This window comes from Mytilus edulis, chromosome 12, assembly GCF_963676685.1.
Source record: "Mytilus edulis chromosome 12, xbMytEdul2.2, whole genome shotgun sequence".
Classification (NCBI taxonomy): domain Eukaryota; kingdom Metazoa; phylum Mollusca; class Bivalvia; order Mytilida; family Mytilidae; genus Mytilus; species Mytilus edulis.
Genome location: NC_092355.1, coordinates 60,516,692 through 60,534,998, shown reverse-complemented (window position 1 = coordinate 60,534,998; position 18,307 = coordinate 60,516,692). Strand labels below are relative to the sequence as shown.

The following is an 18,307-nucleotide window of genomic DNA, read 5'->3' as shown; positions in this document are numbered from 1 at the left end:
ATACTGATGTGTAGGTCATCCTCTTTCAAAGAATCTCTATTTTACCCTTTGGTTTCCTGTTTTTCTGGGTATGGAAATTTCATAAAACATCCTTGAAAAGTCATGGAAAAGTCCTTGAAAAATGGAACAAAAAAGGTGTATGAACCCTGATGTGAGATACATTTTGTTTTTATTTATTACACAACATTATTCAGTTTATCAGACAAGTTTTATATCAGTTGTAGGATATGTTGTATACTATTTATATTGGTAACAAAGTAGTATCCATAATATTTACATGTTATTTGGTATTATTATATAGAGAGATGGTAAAACAGCTCTACATCTGGCTGCTGAGTATGGAGAGCTACATGTCACAAAATGTCTAGTAGAAGAAGGAGGCATCAGTCCCTTTGTTAAAACAAATGAGGTAATATATTATAGTAAAGGCTCAGTATTCAACTAGTAAATAATGCATCACAACTTTATAGTTACATATATGTCATATGATACTTGAAATTGAACTAAAAATATGAAAGTGTTTTATAGACTTGTATAGCTTAGTTTTACTATAAAACACATGAACATAGATGATCATATAATAGAAATCCAGTATTTGTTTTCAAAATCTTCAAAAATAAAATGATTTTGTTTATAGACCACTAATACATTTTGGGTGATTAGTTATACTAAAAGGGAATAATTTTATTATTCCATAATTTGTAAGCCAAAGTATATGAATATCTCAGTTTTAGGGAAAAGAATCAATAGTAATAACCTATAAGTAAATGGATAAAATAGTTTTTGATATCAAAAATTATAATTTGTATTGATTCAAAGTTAGACCTGGCAATATCATGAATATGGCACTTGTTGTCATTAAACAAAATGGAAACAAACAAACTGTCAAAAGACCCATACACCAATCCATTGTCGTAACAATGATAACAAAATTATTAGATAGTATCAAAATTGTCTTGAGCAATACATTAAATAAAGGCAACTGTTACAGTAGTATACCGCTGTTCGAAATTCATAAATCGATAGAGAAAAAAAGAAATCCGGGTTACAAACTAAAACTGAGGGAAAAGCATCGAATATAAGAGAACTACGATACAACAGAAACACAATATTAAAATGTAACACACACAGAAACGAACTATAATATAACAATGGCCATTTCCCTCACTTGGTACAGGGCATTTTAAAATAAAAATGATGGGCATGCCAAACCTCCCGCTTTAATGGCGGTGTTAATTATAACATTAAACTGACAACATTACAAAACAGGACTACAATACAAATAAATTGGAGAAAATATAGGACAGAGAAACAAATGAATAATAGCCAACAAAAGGTACCAGGTTAAAAATTTAATACGCCAGTCGTACAAGTTCATCATATATTTATAATTTAATAGTTAAAAAAACATATGATTGTAACAGTTACTTTATCTAAGTTATCTCTCCTTATATCGGAGTTATCTCCCCTTATATGGCAAAGTTTAAAAACAATTAATAAATCTGTTTTTTGTCAAATATAGCAGTAAGTATGATAAATCACATTATTTTCTATATTAACATGAAAAGTCTTGCACATAAATTACATACAACTTTCGAAATTTGCACATTTTATTAAAGATCTCGACTGTTTATTGTCTGTTTTTTTCAAAATCCAATTTGGAGGAAGACACCCCAGCCTCATTAAGACTGCAAATTTCTTCAAATTCTTGTTTTTAATCTATATAGTTGGAATAGTTGCAGAAAAAACTCTTATCTTTGCCATACCGTAGATACTCGAGTATAAGTCGATCCGCTTACAAGTCGGATGCCCTTTTCAGCTTTAAAATCTAAGGATTCAGTCTTGACCCCCTATAAGTCGGTTTAAATTGGGACTTTTTTCTGCAGCAGAAAGTAACTGACCATCGGCAAAATCAAGAAATTAAATTGAGATTCATGTATTTAATGAATGTTTGTTTCTTTAAATAAGTACATGTAGAATTGATGTTCATCCTGATAATTTATTCTGTTGATGATAATTATAATGAAGATGTATTCATTTCTTGTTTCTTGTTTTTGTTCACTGTTTTACCTCATATTGTTTACGTAATGCATCAATGATTTTGTAGTGTATGACCAAACACCTATTGTTTGAAAAAAAAACGAATATAAACCAACATAAACCTTAACAAAATAAAAGTCAGACGAAAAAAATAAATTAATCCAGTTAATCATTCATAACAGACTAGTCATAGTAATAAATAAACTGAGACATAGGATAGACACCATCAATTAATGGATTATAGAAATCAAGGGACACTAACTAATTAACCTATTAACCTGTCACTGATATTTTTCACACCTATAGTGAATACAACTCTTTGTCACTTAAATAGGGGTTATTCATGGATTATGTTGGCTTGTCAATCAATGTTGTAATTTTTAATAAAACAATAATAACACAATTAGTCGGTTAGATACATTCTTTTTATATATTAAGTACATTATTATCTTCTTCTGATTTCTGGTTCTTGGCTCTTCCTTTGGGATGATACAAAACCATGTGACCATGAAAAGTCAATAGACAAAACGGAAACAGTGGGAAATTCAACACAAATGTTAACAGAGAGCAAATAAAACACAAAGACAGTATTGTAGTCCTTTATTTTCCACAAAACCTATTTATTTAGAGATTTATGTAGGTTCGGCTATCACAAACATAATTTTGGTCAGGAAATTCACATCTGACCACCTTTCTTCAGCTTTGATTCTTCCTCTGGTCTCAGGATCTCGCTTATAAGTCGGTACCCCTCTCTTGATTCTGAATTTTACTCCCAAACTTCCAACTTATAAGCGAGTACCTACGGTAATTTATGTATTTCCTTATCTATACAATGTCAGTGTTAACACTAAAAACTATGAAATCTGTAAAATAACAATATACAGTTATAGGAGGGTATAGACAGGCTACAGAATAGAAAATCATGAATGATAGAAAAAACTTCAGGAATAGAGATCTAGAGAATTGGGCAAAAAGATGACGAATAGAAAATAATGGGGTGCAAAAATATAAAGAATAAAAAAAAATGCGGTGCTAAAATATTTTAAAAAAAAATTGAGAATAATTTGTCCAAAAAAAAAAAAATAAAAAAAAAAAGTAAAAAAAAAAAAAAAAAAACTCGTACAACCCTCATCTTGACATCAAGGATGCATTAACAGATTTTAAAAAAAAATACATAAAAAAATAGACTAAATGCTGACAGATTTAAATTATTTCATATGCTTTAAAAAAAAGTTAAAAGCCTTCTTCAAGGCTACAGGAAAAATGATAAAAATATTCAGAATGTTGTTCATGAGTTATATTTTATAATTAAAAATAATATGGTTAGCACCTGTAAAAACAAAATAACGCACCACTCAGCTGCTACTGGTCTTGTTTATTGTATGATATGTGTAACACAAGTCTTCTTTGTAATAATCAGATAAAGGCAATATAAAGATTTGTCTGCATTTCAGGGTAAGACTCCATACGATCTGGCAGCAACAGGATTTTACGGGCAGTATAAAGAAGTGATGGAATACTTACAGGTACATATACTTTTGAATTACAAATGCTTACATTAAGAATAACTCAGGTAATTTACCAATATAAAGCTTAAGAGATATAAAGCTAAAAAAAAATCAAATGCCACAAAACTCAGGATACTCCAGGAGTGTACACACAAACTTTTAACATTTTTTAAGTCTTGAAATAAAAAATTCAAATTATAATGCAATTTATTTTTTTATCACAATTTTGATTAAACAACATCATATATTAGAGGTGATAAATTCCACACTTTATCAGCTTTTAAGTAAGAGATTCTGCCATTTTGAATTCAGGAGTTTATCAGTATGTGATTTCTTCAATATTAAACAAAATTAGTTGATGTCTCAAGAGTAAACATTGCATCAGGCGAGAACAATTTTTGAAAATTTCTATTTAGGAGATTCTAACACTGACAGTATGTCTTAAATAAAATGTTTTGTTAATTTTGCATTTGAATGAATAAAAATGGAGATAATTAAACTGTATTGCACTTTTAACTTGGCATACATAATTTTTATGCCCCACCTACGATAGTAGAGGGGCAATATGTTTTCTGGTCTGTGCCTCCGTTCGTCCTTCCACTTCAGGTTAAAGTTTTTGGTCAAGGTAGTTTTTGAAGAAGTTGAAGTCCAATCAACTTGAAACTTAGTACAGTTAAACATGTATAAACCGGCCTGTTTGGACAGTGAGCCGGTTTATTCAGGTTTCAGTTTTGACCGGAAGTTAATGACTTGTGACGTCCGACATTTTGCATGTAAAAGTTCTCTCTGATTATAAATTATATCTGATAAATTAAAATACTTTTACTTCGTTTTTCATTGTTTGCATTTGCATCATAATGCTGCGTTGTTTGGATTGTAAGACAAGAGTTTCGATTTACTCCCATGATCAATAATTTGTAATGTTTGAATGGCCGATTAACAAGCCAGAATATTATCAAACGTAATTTCATCACTTTCGAAACGTTGTCGTACAGTGTACAATATCCATTGATTGTTGTCATCCGGGTGTTTTTCATTATCAAGGTCATTTGTTTAGGGGTTCACAACAGGGAACCCAGGATTTCGAAATCACGATGTGAATTTCTTACTCCGCGATTTTAATTTGTTTATCCAAGTTAAAACGTAAGTTCAATCTGAGATATATTCGGTGTGTCTTTTCGTTTAATTGACACGTTTAAAATGTTTTAATAAATAATACAGCTCACTACTGTACGATTGTAGGTTCACAGTTTGACACCTGACTAATTAATTATCACGAAAAGCCATATAAACAAATATGTTTTGATTGTATATCGATCATTGAAATTAATTAGACAAACCAGTTTTGACAGGTAATAATTAATGTAATTAAGAGTATTGGGACTTCATAATTAGACCGGAATTCGAAATACACAGGCTCCGGTTTACAGAGAGTATTTTAACAAAGAATTTGAATGGAAAAATATGGGACTTTCATTTTTGGCCAGAATGGACAGGAAACCAGTTTATTCAGGGTCCGGTTTAATCAGGTTTGACTGTACACTTGTTCCCCATGATATGATCTTTCTAATTTTAATGCCAAATTATAGTTTTGACCCCAATTTCATGGTCCACTGAACATAGAAAATGATAGTGTGAAGTTCAGGTTAAAGTTTTTGGTCAAGGTAGTTTTTGATGAAGTACATCATTTTGAAAATTAGTACACATGTTCCCTATGATATGATCTTTCTAATTTTAATTCCAAATTAAAGTTTTGACCCCAATTTCACGGTCCACTGAACATAGAAAATGATAGTGCGAGTGGGGCATTCTTGTACTATGGACACATTCTTGTTTTTATTTCTTATGCAGCAAAAATACTGCAATCTGGTTGGTTAATTACCGCAGTGTAAATAATACCCTACCCTTGTGAAAATTTTGCCAAAAAATCAAAGAAAAAAATCAATAATTTGCCAATATATAAAAAAAAAATCGAAACTAAATAATTATATTTGAGGATAAAAATTATAAAAAAAAAAACAATATCCAGAAAAAATTAAAAAAAAAACAAATTTTTTATGAATTTCCCACCAAAACAGTATTTGACAATATGCAGCAACATCTTTATTGAATTTCCATAAGCACTTTTCAATTTCACATCCCGGTTTAGAAAGGAATAAAGGAATTGTTTCATTCGTCTTAACTCGGCCGATTCCAAGGAGAGTAGTGGATTCTACCGAGGATTGCCGTATGGGAACTGTTCATAAGAAATAAATGCACCTCAGGGTGTATGAATTTTCAACAACTGTGTAAAATTCTGTACACCCCTGATTACACCAAGATAACTAATATTACTTCCTCAGGAATATTTTTACATAGCTCCACATCTTTAGGTAAACTCGATTAGCGATTGTAAAATTTTTAGTAAGCCAAGCTTAAAGTACAATGCAGTATTCTACTAAATACCTAGTACAATCATGAAAGTGTGATAGAATTTGCTACCAGGTTTGAGGTATACTCTGTGACTTGTATTTATCAAACAGTGGTCCTCAACTCTGCAGTAAATAGAGTTATAACAGTGATGCTAAGCCTACTTATTTAGCACACCTTTCCAATAGGGCCTAGTGAGCTTTTCTTGTCCCTTGGCGTGGATGGCATTTGCAAATCAACATGAAGCAAGTATATGTCTACAAGGGGATGATCCAAATTAAAAAAAACACCTGTACACTTCAAACTATATCTCTCTTTTTACTCTGGGCCACATATTTCCTGAAAAATTATGTTTCATATAGATATATTTGGGAGGGTTGATATTTTATAAATCTAATAGTTCAACAAGTTCAGTGTCTGTGAAATGAGTAATATAAAAAAGAAAATTTGGTATGATTGCCGATGAGAAAACTGTCCACAAGAGACCAAAATGACACAGACATTAACAACTATAGCTCAACGTACGGCCTTCAACAAATACAATGAGCAAAGCCTTTCATACCGCATAGTCAGCTATAACAGGCCCCGATAAGACAATGTAAACATATATTGACACTGCATATTCCTTGTTTTTTAGACTGTCATGTCGGAAAAATCTTCAGGTGTGACTGCTGGAATAGGGTTAGAAGGTAATTTTTATTTCATTATAAGTTGATGGTTACTCTAGGAATTTCAGAATAACAACACGTTATAAATGATCTGTATGACGTCATGCAATTAACTGCAATGTATTGATGAGATTTATCACTATAAAATAGATAATAACAAACTATGGAGCTATATAGTGCTAGCAGCTTTCCAATATATGATATACACCACATAGTAAGTACCATCCCATATATGGTCTTCTGTAGGAAGTTATAGTACATGTTTATCAGTACTTGCAGGCAATATTCTACCTTTCTAGAATTATTTACCCAAGAAAAGGGGAAGCCATTATAGACTACACTCTGACATAATATTGTTAGAAACCAATAATGTTTGTTTCACCTGTGACAAAGACCTATAATGTGAGACGTAGGGATTACAATCCATTCATGTCATTGATCACCGATCAAGGTACATTTTCCGTTGTCTAGTCAGTATATCAGCTGCTATACACAGTAGATAAACTATATTTGATTGATATAGTTGTTGTAACGTGAACATGTCTGTCTGGCAGTTTTCACCTGACCTTGACCTGTTTTTTATGTTGAATTGGTCAATGTTGAGTTTTTGTGTTTAGATATAAAAAGATGTGGTATGAGTGCCAATGAGACAACTCCCTATCCAAGTCACAATTTGTAAAAGTAAACCGTTATAGGTCAATGTTTAGTTTTCATAGTAAGTGTTTGTTTCCCAGGTACTTAAAGCATTAAGTCATCTTGGTATTTAAAACGACTGAACGGTGTACATGTCTGTATGGCAGAGTTGGTGTAACCTTTTTATGTCGGGGAGATCATACCACATCTTCTTTATTTTATTTTGACCTCAATTTCATGGTTTATTGGCATGATTGGTCAAAGTTAGTTTTTTGGTTATGTCTATTTCGCAGATACGATAAGCAAAAGGTGAACTATGTTTAGTTAATGGAATAAAAATAGAATGTTCATATATACAAAACAAACTCATCATAGATAACAGGACTAAATTTTGTATAAGAAAGACTCATCAGTGACGCTCTCATCCAAAAAGTTAAAAAAAAAAGCCTAAAAAAGGTACGAAGTTGACGAGCATTTAGGACCAAAATTTCTACAAGTTTTGCCAAATACAGCTAAGGTAATCTATGCCTGAGGTAGAAAAGCCTAAGTGTTTCTAGAATGCAAATTTTTGTAAACAGTTAATTTATGAATTCAACCATATCAATGATAATTCATGTCAGCACAAAAAAGTGCTAACTACTTGGCTAGTGATACCCTCGGGGAAATAAATCTCCACCAGCAGTGTCATTGACCCAGTGGTTGTAAATAAACTCATCATAGATAACAGAACTAAATTTTGTATATTTGCGCCAGACGCGCATTTCATCTACAAAAGACTCATCAGTGACGCTCTCAACCAAAAAAAAAACCTAACTGTTTGCAGATACTTGATATTTTCTCTCAAATACTGCAAAACAGAATACCTTCATATTTGGTCAGCAGCTTATTTGATGAGTTGTAACATGTTTACACTTTTATTAGCTCACCCGGCATCTGTCGTCCTTCATCGTCCGTCGTCGGTAACTTTTACAAAAATCTTCTCTGAAACTACTGGGCCAAACTTTGCCACAATCATCATTGGGATATCTTGTTTAAAAAATGTGTCCGGTGACCCTGCCAACCAACCATGATGGCCGCCATGGCTTAAAATAAAACATAAGGGGAAAATGTAGATTTTGGCTTATAACTCTGGAACCAAAACATTTAGAGCAAATCTGATATGGGTAAAAAAATTATATCAATTTAAGGTCTATCTGGCCTGAAATTTTGAAACTGGTTGTTGGGTTGCTGCCCCTGAAATTTTTAGATGAATCGGACAACTGGTTGTTGGGTTGCTGCCCCTGAAATTTTTAGATGAATCGCACAACTGGTTGCTTGGGTGCTGCCCCTGAATTGGTAATCTTAAGAACATTTTGCTGTTTTTGGTTATTATCTTTATTATAATGATCAGTTGACCCCTTAAGGAGTAATTGCCCTTTATAGTCATTTTTTACCAATTGTTCGTAAATTTTTATAATCTTTTACAAAAACCTTCTCCTGTAAGACTACTGGAACAAATTTAACCAAAATTAGTCATAATCATTTTTAGGGTATCTTGTTTAAAAAATAAGTGCGGTGACCCAGCCAACCAACCAAGATGGCTGCCATGGCTAAAAATAGAACATAGGGGGAAACTGTAGATTTTGGCTTATAACTCTGAAACAAAAGCATTTCAAGTTTGTCACGGTGTTAAATTGTTTATCAAGTCAATCTATATCTGCCGTTAAATTTTCAGATGAATTGGACAACTGGTTGTTGGGTTGCTGCCCCCAATTGATATTTGTTAAAGAAAATTTTGCCTTTTTGGTTATTATCTTAAATACTGTATAATCATAGATAGGGATAAACTGTAAACAGCAATAATGTTCAGCAAAATAAGATCTACAAATAAGTCAATGTGACCAAATGGTCAGTTGTCCCCTTAAGGAGTTATTGCCCTTTATAAAAAATCCTTTTTGAATTTTCCTCGGAGTTCAGTATTTTTGTGTTTTTACTTTTTATAGTCATTTTTTGACTATTTTCATTAATTTGGTAAATTTTTGTAAATTTTTACAAAATATTATCCTCCTTAACTAAAGGGCCAAGTTTATTAATGATAGAGAAAATTGTAAGCAATGTTCAGTAAAGTAAGATCTACAAACATATCACCATCACAAAAAGACAATTTTGTCATAAATCCATCTGTGTCCTTTGTTTAATATGCATATAGATCAAGGTGAGTGACACAGGCTCTTACGAGCCTCCAGTTTAGTTAACATTAGGCATTTTTTGTTATTGAATATTTTTGTTATATAATCATTGTATATAAATATTGAATATATATTTTTCTAAAGTATGCATAATTTTTTGCACTTTGACTGAATTTTGAATGAATGGCAAAAAATGAAGAGTAACCATGGTAACACTTACAATCAAGCCACAGTAAAGAGCTTAACATCTAAAACTGCTCAACAAATTTGAGACAAACTTCGAATGAAAAAAATACTTAGTTTGCCAGAAAATAGATTGTTATTCAATTTTTTGTTGATCATCTAGCAAGCATGCCTGCTGAAGCTAAATTAAAACTGGAGCTAAATCAAATAGTTATCCAATATGTTTGAAACTGCAGTATGGTTGAAAAGTTAATCAAAATTGTCAAAAAATTCCCTATTGAAATTATTTCCCTTTAATAATCAACAGTTTAACTTAAATACAGAATTTTTTTTTTAAATGGAATAATACTATTTAGCCACTGTCTATTTCTATGGTGTAGACACAGATTTTTTGGACATCATCAGCAATACATTAATAATTGGAAAATTTGTATTTATACAGATTCCATCCGATCTACCATGTTGAACAAGTTGCTTGGCAGTGGAAGCTACGAATCATTTGACATGCGCTGTATGGTAACCGGCCAGTTTTCGGTTGGGAAATCAAGTTTAGTCAAGCTTTTAGTTGGGGATAATGTTCCAGAAGGGCGACATGCCACTGATGGGATTACCCTCATTGAAGGTCGCTGTGGACTTGATATAGAGACAAGAAATTGGATCATGATTGATCCAGGTAGGAATACACATTTACATATATATGGATTTAACATTGTATTCATTTAAAGTATGCATAAGGTATTGTTTTACAGGTAATTGAGGTAGGCAAGTTATATTTTGTAAAGAAATGGCTATGGTCAGAAGTTTCAGTCGTATGCCAGTCAACCTTATCTCCATCATCTCTATATGTTCCTGTTCCAAGTCTGCAATTCCCTGATTGCTGTTGGTTGCTTTATGTTATTTCTGTTCAGCATTAATTGTTTTATCATTAGTTTGGCTGTTGGTTTATTATGCCCCATCTAGGGGCATTATATTTTTTGGTGTGTGCATCTGTTCCTTCGTCTGTCCATCGTCAGGTTAAAGTTTTGGGTCGAGGTAGTTTTTGATAAATTAAATTATCTTTGCATTATGATTTACTAAGCATATTATGTAACACTCCCAAATGTGTCCATCCCCCAAATATAAACGTGTCCGATTCCCCCAAACGTGTCTGATAATTGTTATTTGCCAAAACGTGTCCACTATTGAATGCTAGAACGTTACATGTTTTTTAGCGCTAATACATGTTTGTCGTTTACGAAGTGAATACATCATACTTCCATTAGGAAGTTTTATCAAGCACCAATTTTATAGTTCAATTGTTGATATTCACCCCACATTTACCAAGTTTTAGAATAGTTTAATTGTTTTACAAGGAATTTCTTGGTGTTTCTAAACACAGACAGAAGAAGTAATCGTATCTACAAAATTATTTTTAATTTACTTGTGTTTTTTTTTCAAAGCTGATGTTATTCTGAAATTGTTTAGCATTTCACAGCGGTATAATATAATACTTTTACTATAATTATTCATCCCTTATTTTTATTAACTTTGTATTTACATTGTATCATAGATCAAATTTAGTTTGTTACCCGGGCCCGATTTTGTTTTTTGTCCATGGATTTATGAGTTTTGAACAGCGGTATACTACTGTTGCCTTTATTTATTCGTTCAGTGTATGTTCATTTGGTCAATACGTCTTTTGATTCAGTTAAGTCATTCAAATTGATATTTTATAGTGTGTCTTTCTATGTTGTGATGTTACACTATTGTTTCAGATAAAGGTGAAGGTATGGTACCATTAAAACGTTTAAACTTGCTGCAATTCTTTGTACCTGTCCTAAGTCAGCAATCTGATGTTCAGTAGTTGTCGTTTGTTGATGTGGTTCATATAAAGGTTTCTCGTTTCTAATTTTTTTAACATAGTTTAGACTGTTAGTTTTATCGTTTGAATGGTTTTACACTAGTATTTTTTGGGGGCCCTTTATTGCTTGTGGTCGTTGTGAGCCAAGGCTCTGTGTTGAAGACCGTAAATTGACATATAATGGTTTACTTTTATAAATTGTGATTTGGATGGAGTTAGTTGTCTCATAAGCACTCCTACCATGCTTCCTATATATCTATTGTCCTCAATGAGGTCAAAAACGTTTACGGCAATTGCATCAGGGAACATACAAATAATGTTAGTACAGCTGAATTAGTCGTTTACTGAGTGAATAATTTTGTACTATTAAACTCCGATGATCCCTTTTTTTTTATATCATTCCTGTCTGCGACTATTGCACAGCGGGCTTTCAATTATAGAATTGAAATCCCCTTTTTCAACAGTTCTGAGACAAACTGGTCTACAGGCTTTTATTTAAATTTTAGGTTTCGACTATCATCTTTGGGGTATCTCATTTAAAAAATTGTGTCCGGTGACCCGTCCATCCAACCAAAATGGCTGCCACGGCTAAAAATAGAACATAGGGGTAAAATGCAGTTTTTGGCTTATAACTCAAAAACCGAAGCATTTAGAGAAAATCTGACAGGGTTGAATTGTCTATCAGGTCAAGCAAGATATTTCCGCCCTGATATTTTCACATGGATCGGACAACCTGTTGTTACTGGTTACTGCCCTGAATTGGTAATTTTAAGGAAATTTTGCTCTTTTTTGTTATTATCTTGAATATTATTATAGATAGAGATAAACTGTAAACAGCAATAATGTTCAGCAAAACAAGATCGACAAATAAGTTTTCATGACCAAAATAGTCATTTGACCCCTTAAGGAGTTATTGCCCTTTATAGTTAATTTTTAGCATTTTTCATAAATTTTTGTAAATTTTCAGAAAATATTTTCAACTGTAATTACTGGGCCAAGTTCATTATAGATCGAAATAATTGTAGCAACAAGAATGTTCAGTAAAGTAAGATCTACAAACACATCACCATCACCAAAACACAATTATGTCAGGAATTTATCTGTGTCCATTGTTTAATACGCACCTAGACCAAGGTGAGCGACACAGGCTCTTGAGAGCCTCTAGTTTTATATCATTCCTGTCTGCGACTATTGCACAGCAGGCTTTCAATTATAGAATTGGAATCCCCTTTTTCAACAGTTCTAAGACAAACTGGTCTACAGGCTTTTATTTAAATTTTAGGTTTCGAGCATCGCTAAAGACACACAAACAAGATACATAAACATCCAGTGACACATATTTCATGCATTATTTGAACGACATCACATTAACAATAAATACCATAGATAGGTTCTATAATTATATCAGGAATTTTTGATTGGGCCTGAATTTTTACGGTTATTCAAGCATGTCAAGATTAATACTAGGTAGGATATCAATCTAAAAAAGGAGAAGGCCTGGTAATGGCTAATTTCGGCCTAAAATTTACAGTACATCAGACATGTCAGATGAAAGATTTTTGACATTTTTTATTCACTCAATTGGTTATTGTAATAGGTTTTGACTGACTTGGTCATTAAAAACTCTCAAACTCAAGCATTTGTCTAGCTTAAATATGAAAAAAAATTCTATCAAATATACCATTTAAAGTCACTTTGCAGATGATTTTTTGTCAAAATGGAAGTAGCCGCATTTGTGTTCACTCTCAACATTTATATATAATATGTATCATTATTGTAATTAAATACAACATATATTTAAATATTAAGAATGAACACAAGTGTGGCCACTTCCATTTTAGACAAAAAACGTCTTAAAATTAGCATAAATGTGACGATATAACAGTTTTTGCATGAAAAAATGATGCTAGTACCTGATGCATGTACATTGTATTATCAATAACAGCCCATATTCATGTTACAAAAACATGTTTCTTTCCAATAAATAAGTAAAAGTTAACAATTAAACAACTTTGTAAAAGCACTATATTTTGGAGCCAAACAGGGGTCTTACCGGGCATACTCCTTTAGTAGCGAGTACAGACCGATTGTTTACGATTTCAGTAAGACACTGCTTCAATATCCGTTATGTAGTAGAGACCATTTTAAATACCTTGTTGAATGGACGCCCATTTAAACCCAGGTTATACTGCTGGTTTAAAAAAGACTTAAAGTTTTTTATTTCTATTTTTTAATAAAATAGGAAAATGAGTATACGTTAATGAGACAGCAATAAGCAAATAACAGAAGTATTTATAATATGGACACGAATAATCTTTCAGTAAAGAAAAAACATTAAGCTTGATATAGACATGTTTGGGGGATTGGGTATGTTTGGGTGTTGATTAAAAAATGGACATATTTGGGTGTTCATACAAATGACACACCTTTGCACCCTTTTCCGTTAAGAAATGTTTCACAGTTCAGTGACGTCATGTGGACACATTTGGGTGGATGGACATGTTTCTAAGTGTTACATACAATGACATATATGTTATTGTGGTGTGGGTAGTTAAGTTATATTTTGTAAAAAAAAATGGACGTGGTCTGAAGTTTCAGTTATATGCCAGTCAACTTTTCCCCAAAAATATTTGTATGTGCCAGTTCCAAGCTTAAGTCTGCAGTGATTGTTGTTATATCTGTTTATCATTACCCCCGCTTTAAAAAAGGGGGGTATACTGTTTTACCTCTGTCTGTCCGTCCGTCCGTCCGTCAGTCAGTCCGTCCCATGAAACTTTCGTCACATTTTTCTCAGGAACTACACATCCACCCTTTCTGTAATTTGGTATCAACATTTATATATGTTCGCCATACCGTGTGATGCGTTTTCAGATTCATCACTTGACAACTTCCTGTTTACCGAACACTTGTATGATTTTACACATGATAGCCAAGTTGAAAATTTTCGTCACATTTTTCTCAGGAACTACAATACAAGGATTTCTGAAATTTGGTTTCAGGGTTTATCTAAGTCAGCTATACAGTGTGATGCGTTTTCAGATTGATCACTTGACAACTTCCTGTTTACCGAACACTTGTATGATTTTACACATGATAGCCAAGTTGAAAATTTTCGTCACATTTTTCTCAGGAACTACACATCCACCCTTTCTGTAATTTGGTATCAACATTTATATATGTCAGCCATACCATGTGATGCGTTTTCAGATTCATCACTAGACAACTTCCTGTTTACCGAACACTTGTATGATTTTACACATGACAGCCAAGTTGAAAATTTTCGTCACATTTTTCTCAGGAACTACAATACAAGGATTTCTGAAATTTGGTTTCAGGATTTATATAAGTCAGCTATACCGTGTGATGCGTTTTCAGATTCATCTCTCGACAACTTCCTGTTTACTGAACACTTGCATATTTTTACACTATTAATATTATCCACTTGCGGCGGGGGTATCATCAGTGAGCAGTAGCTCGCAGTTTCACTTGTTATTTTTATGCCCCCACCTACGATAGAAGAGGGGCATTATGTTTTCTGGTCTGTGGCTCCGTGCGTTCGTTCGTCCGTCCGTCCGTTCGTTCGTCCCGCTTCAGGTTAAAGTTTTTGGTCAAGGTAGTTTTTGATGAAGCTGAAGTCCAATCAACTTGAAACTTAGTACACTTGTTGCTTTTGATATGATCTTTCTAATTTTAAAGCCAAATTAGACTTTTGACCCCAATTTCACGGTCCATTGAACATAGAAAATGAAAGTGGGAGTTTCAGGTTAAAGTTTTTGGTCAAGGTAGTTTTTGTCGAGCCTGCAACTTTTGTTGCAGAAAGCTCGACATAGGGATAGTGATCCGGCGGCGGTGGCGGCGGCGGTGTTAGCTACATTCTTAAAAGCTTTATATTTTAGAAGGTGGAAGACCTGGATGCTTCATACTTTGTATATAGATGCCTCATGTTATGAAGTTTCCGTCAGTCACATGTCCAATGTCCTTGACCTCATTTTCATGGTTCAGTGACCACTTGAAAAAAAAGTTCAAATTTTTTGTAATGTTGAATTCTCTCTTATTATAAGTAATAGGATAACTATATTTGATATGTGCGTACCTTGCAAGGTCCTGATGTCTGTCAGTTAGTTTTCACTTGACCTCGACCTCATTTCATGGATCAGTGAACAAGGTTAAGTTTTGGTGGTCAAGTCCATATCTCAGATACTATAAGCAATAGGGCTAGTATATTCAGTGTATGGAAGGACTGTACGGTGTACATGTCCAACTGGCAGGTGTCATCTGACCTTGACCTCATTTTCATGGTTCAGTGGTTATAGTTAAATTTTTGTGTTTTGGTCTGTTTTTCTCATACTATATGCAATAGGTCTACTATATTTGTTGTATAGAACGATTGTAAGGTGTACATGTCTAGCGGGCAGATGTCATGTGACCTTGACCTCATTTTCATGGTTCAGTGGTCAAAGTTAAATATTTGTGTTTTGGTCTGTTTTTCTTATTCTATATGCAATAGGTCTACTATATTTGTTGTATGGAACAATTGTAAGGTGTACGTCTAACGGGCAGATGTCATGTGACCTTGACCTCATTTTCATGGTTCAGTGGTCAAAGTTAAGTTTTTGAGTTTTGGTCTTTTTAACTAATACTATATGCCATAGGTCAACTATATTTGGTGTATGAAAATATTTTATGATCTTTATGTCAGTCGCAAAGGTTTTATTTGACCTTGACCTCATTTTCACGGTTCATTGCACAGTGTTAAGTTTTTGTGTTTTGGTCTATTTATCTTAAACTATAAGTAATAGGTCAACTATATATGTTGTATAGAAGCATTGTTAGCTGTACATGTCTGCCTGGCATGGTTCATCTGACCTTGACCTCATTTTCAAGGTTCATTGGTCTATGTTTAGTTATCTTGGTTAATGTTAAGTTTATGTGACAGTTGTTATAAAGCTTAGCTTTATACTTAGGACTATCAACATAATATCAATGATTAGTATAGAAGGCGAGACATTTCAGCGTGTGCACTCTTGTTGATGAAGCTGAAGTCCTATCAACTTGAAACTTAGTACACTTGTTGCTCATGATATGATCTTTCTAATTTTAGTGCCAAATTAAAGTTTTGACCCCAATTTCACGGTCCACTAAACATAGAAAATGAAAGTGGGAGTTTCAGGTTAAAGTTTTTGGTCAAGGTAGTTTTTGATGAAATTGAAGTTAAATCAACTTGAAACTTAGTACATGTTCCCTATAGTATAATCTTTCTAATTTTAATGCCAAATTAGATTTTTACCCTATTTCACAGTCCATGGAACATGAAAAATGATTGAGTGGGGCATCCGTGTACTTTGGACACATTTTTGTTTTATCATTAATTAGCATACTGCCAACTGCAATTTGCGATGGAGGCTTCCAAAGGGAAATTTTGAAAGAGCAATTTTTTCCACAGTTGATAACATTTAATTAACTTTACCATTGGTATATAGGACTGTTGAAGTATGAAGAAGCAAATAAACAACATTAAAATTAATTTGAAGGTTCCTTTAAAGATTTTCTAGAACCATGAGAGCCATCTTTCACATACAAATGTTTTTGAAATGTATGAATTGGGCCGTTGTTTTTTTCTGTAAATTGTTTCACTTTTTTTGTGTGTTTTTGTGTCAATTATTTAACTTTTTGTCTTTTCATGACCTTTTATCATGTGTATAACTGACAAAATGAAAGATATGTATGGGATTTACTCAATGTTGAAGACTGCAATGATATACAATTCATTAAAACCTGGTCAATTGGACTTTGTGCAATGAAGAGTTGTACTATTTGCAATTATACCACATCTTAATTTTCACAAAATAAGAAGAAATTAACTTTTTCCCTGCTTCAATGATCAACTTTGTTTTATGCTAAAGTAAGATTATTAGTTACTTTGAGTGACTATGTCACTGTAAAGTCTTTACCAAAGTTTATCTATTTGTATGTAATAAATAACATCAATTTTGTTTTCATACAGCAACTTATAATGCCTTGGATGTTGTGTACAATAAGGTATTAATGACCTCCATAGAAGAAGATGAAAGTAAACAAGCAAAAACACCAGAAAATCAGGAACCAGATGCAAAACCTGTTGATAGTCAACATGCAGAAGATAATCCTTCTCAGAAGTCACAAGCTACCAAGTCAACATCTTGGCCTGTGAACGACTCAAGTGAACCCTCTACACAGCCACAAACAGCCCAATCTTTATCTCCACAAACGTCCTCTAGTGAGTCTAAAAAACAGCAAATGAAAAAGAGAATGACAACTAAAATGACCAAAAAAGAAATAAGAAAGAGAATGGAGAAAGTCCTCAAAAGTGGGAAATATAAAATAAAAGTTGGCAGACTCATCTTCTGGGACTTTGGAGGACAGTATGTCTATTATACAACACACCAGACATTCATGACTTACAGAGCTTTGTTTCTAGTAGTTTTTGATGGTAGTAAGAGATTGAATGAAGAAGTTCCTGATGTACTGTGTTTTCCAGGGCAGCACATGACTCCAACCCCTGCAGGTAATTAAATTGTACCTTCCATATTACTAAAAATACTTCATTTTAAGGGAAGATAATGACGATAATAAAAGAAGAAAGAAAATTCTACACATATTTTTAGCTCACCTGGCTCGAAGGGCCAAGTGAGCTTTTCCCATCACTTTGCGTCCGTCGTCGTCGTCTGTCGTCCGTCGTCGTCCGTCGTCGTTAACTTTTACAAAAATCTTCTCCTCTGAAACTGCTGGGCCAAATTAAACCAAACTTGGCCACAATCATCATTGGGGTATCTAGTTTAAAAAATGTGTGGCGTGACCCCGCCAACCAACCAAGATGGC

At 33.1% G+C, this 18,307-nt stretch overlaps 1 protein-coding gene across 1 annotated transcript in view; it reads left to right on the top strand.

The window, feature by feature from the left end:
• LOC139498903 (uncharacterized) overlaps nt 1-18,307 on the top strand; it is a 113,207-nt gene that overhangs the window by 72,910 nt on the left and 21,990 nt on the right. Inside the window, exons 10-14 of the mRNA XM_071287492.1 lie at nt 302-409; nt 3,495-3,566; nt 6,595-6,646; nt 10,052-10,282; nt 17,454-17,993. Of these exons, the coding sequence (XP_071143593.1) occupies nt 302-409; nt 3,495-3,566; nt 6,595-6,646; nt 10,052-10,282; nt 17,454-17,993 (1,003 nt within the window). The remainder of the gene's footprint in view (nt 1-301; nt 410-3,494; nt 3,567-6,594; nt 6,647-10,051; nt 10,283-17,453; nt 17,994-18,307) is intronic.